At 35.5% G+C, this 4,874-nt stretch overlaps 1 protein-coding gene across 1 annotated transcript in view; it reads right to left on the reverse strand.

The window, feature by feature from the left end:
• The window catches only part of FOXP2 (forkhead box P2), a 64,353-nt gene extending 62,770 nt beyond the window's left edge, over positions 1 to 1,583 (reverse strand). The window contains 2 exon segments of the mRNA XM_023513202.1: positions 1 to 119; positions 1,449 to 1,583. The exon segment at positions 1 to 119 is cut by the window's left edge and continues 10 nt beyond it. Of these exon segments, the coding sequence (XP_023368970.1) occupies positions 1 to 119; positions 1,449 to 1,568 (239 nt within the window). The 5' untranslated portion in view covers positions 1,569 to 1,583.
• Positions 1,584 to 4,874: the final 3,291 nt, after the last annotated feature.

Here is a 4,874-nt window from a genome sequence, read left to right on the forward strand (position 1 = left end):
TGTTGCTGCTGCTGCTGCTGCTGCTGTTGCTGCTGTTGCTGCTGCTGCTGTTGCTGCTGCTGCAAAAGCTGAAGATGTAACTGCTCTTGCTGTTTCTTGTAAAACTCTTGTAGTTGTTGCTGAATAAACCATTTTGACTTTAATAAATAAAGGCAAAAGTTTCATGTATTATAAATCTCCTAAACTCTTCTAGACTGGCATATGGCAGAGTGTCCATTAAGATTCGCCTCATACAAACAACAACAACAAAAATATGCATTGACCTCAAAAAGACTGGGCTACATGCTTTCTGCCCCCCATAAGGCAGCACTTAAGTTTTCCAATCCAGAATCCAAAATTTCCTAAACAAAAAGGTATAGAAAATATGTATTCTGAAAAGCCAGAGCCAAATTAATACCCTAAATTATTACACCTGATGTCCTACTGGCATGGAAAAAAAGGTTGTACTCTAGCACCCCGAAGAATCAAAATCTAGCTACATCCAATCAGGTTCCTCAGGTCTCACTGGGAAAAATTTAATTCATCCGATGTTCAGAACAATGTCACTCATACAAGTGACTGGCCCGTCATCATCATCATAGAAAATAGCAAAGCAATTAAGTCTATACAAATTCAGGGCCAGCATACATATTATTTTCCATAGGTAAGTTAGCATACGATACAGGGCGTCCCTAAAGTTCATGTGCAATTTAAATGGTACACTATTTTAAATTGCACATGAACTTTATGGCTACCCTGTATAAACTTTATATACACACAAGGCTCTAATAATGTACATATCAGGAAGACTAGTGTTGGTATTTAAAAAAGATAAACTTCATAAAGTTGTGTCTTAGCTGCTTAACGTTATTCTAAAGTAAATTCTGCTCTTTCTAAATGATGAGGATATTTTGAAAAAGAAAATTTGGGATGCTACTTCCTCCATTTTACCAAAGTGATCAGCTCATATATCATATGAGCCAAGAAGAGGGCTACAGTGTTGGAGTTTAAAAAGAAACAGTTATGGGCGGCACCTGTGGAGTAGGGCACCAACCCCATATGCCAGAGGTGGCGGGTTCAAACCCAGCCCTGGCCAAAAACTGCAAAAAAAAAAGAAAAAAAAAAAGAAAAAGAAACTATTACCTGATTAGCATTTTTACATTTTTGTTGGCAAATCTACAAATCAAATGCACCTAAACACTTGAATCTTCAAATATTGATTGATTCTGTTTTACAAATTATACCTTTCACTGCTCTTATTCTAGACTTGAATGAATTTTAAAAACCCACACAGAAATCCAAAGTTTCTTATGAGGTCTGTAATTCAAAGGTTACATTTATGCTCTAGACTGGTGATAGGCTCTCATTTCAAAGGGAGACTGAATTTTCATACATGCCCATTACAGTGGCGAGATGGGTGCGCACCTTCTGAGCCAGGTTAGAACACCAAAGAAGGTGACCCACATTACCTGCTGCAGCATGACCGCCTGCTGCTGCTGGAGAAGGGCTTGGAGCTGCTGAGGAGACAGGACTTGCTGCTGAAGGATCTGCTGCATCTGCTGAGGGGTGATCACCTGGGGAGTCATCATGGCCACTGACACAGGCACCTTGCACAGAGAGAGAGAGAGAGAGAGAAGGAAAATGGTCATCACCAAGCATCTGTTAACGGACATTGCAGCTAGGTGTCATCTTTCATGCATTCTTCAGTATTGATGGCTCAAAATTTTTATGTAACATTTCAATATTACATATTATTTAGCTGTCTGGTCATATTACAGCAGCACAAAACTTAAACACTAGCTTTACAGAGACACCGGATTTCATCCAGCTCCAACTTTATGTCCCACACCTCTTATGCATATTTTATACTACGACCTTTGATCTTTAGCTAACGTCATTAAAAATACGCAGTTACGTGGCAGTGTTCTCGACACTTGATAATTAAAATCTTGTCACTGTCACAGTGCTATAAAGTAAAAGCCTTTTGAAATGGCTTAAAGTTAAGACTAAATAATAAAGCAACTGGAAATAAGATTCATCCGTTATCTAAACTAGTAAAAAGCATATGTATAGACTATATTTACTTAAAAAATGCAAACATCTATATAAATAAAAAATAGTACTAGGAAACACATGTAATTTCATGTGTTTACACATATTACTACAAGAGAACATGTATTATTTCATACATGAGATTTAAATATGCATGTGTGTGTGTGTGTATATATATATGTATATCTCCAGAAAAATCGCTACATAGATAAATCCTCTGAAAGAAAGAATCATAAGTCTAGTATTCTAGCTTCTCCTTTAAATATTTTCTTATTTCAAGCAACCAAATTGCATATCAGAAGTCCAGGAATCTAGAGGTTACTCAAAGATTATTCATTAAACCAAAAAGATTAAAAGTATTTTGCCTAAAATTTCCTTTTACCACTTCCTTTTTCTTCAAGATTCTGAAAATGATAGTGGCAAAAGAGAAAAGAAAGAAAGAAAGAAAGAAAGAAAAGATAGAAATAAAATTGAAGACAGAAAGATACAGAGGAGAAAGAAGAAAAGAAGAAAACGATAGAGTAAGGAAAAGTGAAGTAAAACCCCCCAGAAAAATAGAGAAAGAATGTGAAGAAACACCAAGAAGGTGGGCAAGAGAGGGAGACAGGCAAACCTGTACAGAAGCCTGAGTTAGTCACACGCTCAGACCAGAGCCGTTCACACTGAGGCATTACTTGGACTAACCAGCATGTAATCAAACCACTTGTCAACTCGCCAAGTTTGCAACCTTTGAAATAGCAATCATTTTCTTTCCTAGAAAAAACAATTCACTTTTACTGTAAATAAAAGCAAGTATTTATATAAATACTGCTTTAGAACAAATTTATGGGGAAAATGTGTCTTTGAAAACAGAAAAAGATTAATAGACATGGTTCACAATTTATTTTAATAGTCATTTTTTAATGCAGTTCAAACCTTTCCAGTCTGGCACTCTATGTTATAAAGGAAGGAGAAATGAATAATGAAAAAGAGGTTGGGGGGGGGGGAGAAAGAAATCCAGGTGACTAATACCTCTCTCTCAAAAAAGAAACAACTTCATATTTAATATTGAAAAATAGCTACATCTTTTCTTTTCCCCATTTTGACATCTTCAGATTAATTAGATAAAATTTTGTAATATGAAAAAGAAACATTATGACAGAAAGGAATTCAATGATTTTCAAAAATATGTCTGGGTTCTTTATAGAACATACTGGCATACCTATAGATTGCTGTATTTGAATTTGTCATTAAAAAAGCATTCTGAAATGTATACAGGATAATCAATTGACCCAAAGGATTGCCCAACTGTTTGGCTGTTTAAAAAAATTGATTGTCAGTTTACTTAATTGCTTATTCTTTAATAAACAAATAGACTGGCTAGACAGAGTTTGTAAAAAAAAATTTACCTCTCTACAGAAATTGCCTTCTCTTCCAACAATCATTTAGCTCATACTATCTCTAAATAACAAGGAATCAAACTGAAATAAAGAGATTTTAAAAAAGGCTGACATGTTAAACTTTCAAAAGGCTGTCAATGCAAACAGATAGATAAATAGATGGATAGACAGGTATAAAGAAGACATAGAGTTGATAGATATCTATCATGAATATGTATATAGAGGTGTACATAGAAATATACACCTTCTATAAATTTGGTCATGAGGTAAGAAGCTTGTACACTTTTCTCACCAGTAGCCCTTTGTTACTATTCAGCATACACAGTGTTTTCACTTAATTATCTGTAAGTAAAAATACTTTATGTACTGTCTGTCTGTATATGTCTCTATTTTCCCATGGTATCTGGCTGGACAATTTATGGACAGCCCCCCATATTGGGAACAAATGAACTTTATAAGAAAAGTTCTATGGGGAAGTTTGCCATAGTCTGCTGCCAAGGTACAGTTACGGTTCAGCCCATCGACGTGACTCTGTAGTTCGCTGTTATTGTGACTAATTTGGGGTATGATCAAATTGAAGCAATTTTTTTAACCTTCCACTCCTAAGAATTCATTAGCTATTTCACTATAGAGGCTACATGAACATTTTTACTTCTGAAGGGGTTTGAATGCCTTACAATTAACAGCTTGACATAAATATAACCATCACATCATTGTCGTCCTACAATCACATCCAGTATGTGATGTATGTGATGGTTTACAAATTTTAAGCACTTCTGGTCTACCCTCCAGGAAACTGCAATCTAAAACTGACAATATGCAAACATAAAAATATGTAGAAAGACAAGCCAACTAACACACAACTAATTGAATATCCTACTTCCATAAGATACGTAAACAAACACAAATTAAAATTAATTCTACAGGTAGAAAAGCACAAGTGTACTTTTGAAGGATTTCTAACCTGACAAAGAAGTCAATATTATCATCTCTAAATCCATGGGTATGAGCTCATCCAGATTAAAACATTTGAGGCTACCAAAATCTTAAATTATTTTATTTTAATGAACAATTTGCTTTTTCTACAACAAATATCAATTACATGTCATATAGAGATTCCTTCACTTGTCTAGAAATTAATAATTTTAAAAACATAGAACTTATTTATTTATTTTTATATTTACTTATTTATTGAGACAGAGCCTCATTACATTGTCCTCGGTAGAGTACTGTGGCGGCACAGCTCACAGCAACCTCCAACTCTTGGGCTTAAGCAATTCTCTTGCCTCAGCCTCCCAAGTAGCTGGGACTATAGGCGCCTGCCACAATGCCCAGCTATTTTTTTTGTTGCAGTCATTGTTGTTGTTTAATAGGCCCAGACTGGGTTTGAACCTGCTAGGTCAGGGTATGTGCCTGGCTCCATAACCACTGTGCTACAGGCACCAAGCCAGAACTTCTATATTT

The sequence above is a fragment of the Otolemur garnettii genome, unplaced genomic scaffold, assembly GCF_000181295.1.
Source record: "Otolemur garnettii isolate 467f Iridium unplaced genomic scaffold, OtoGar3 scaffold00037, whole genome shotgun sequence".
NCBI lineage: Eukaryota > Metazoa > Chordata > Mammalia > Primates > Galagidae > Otolemur > Otolemur garnettii.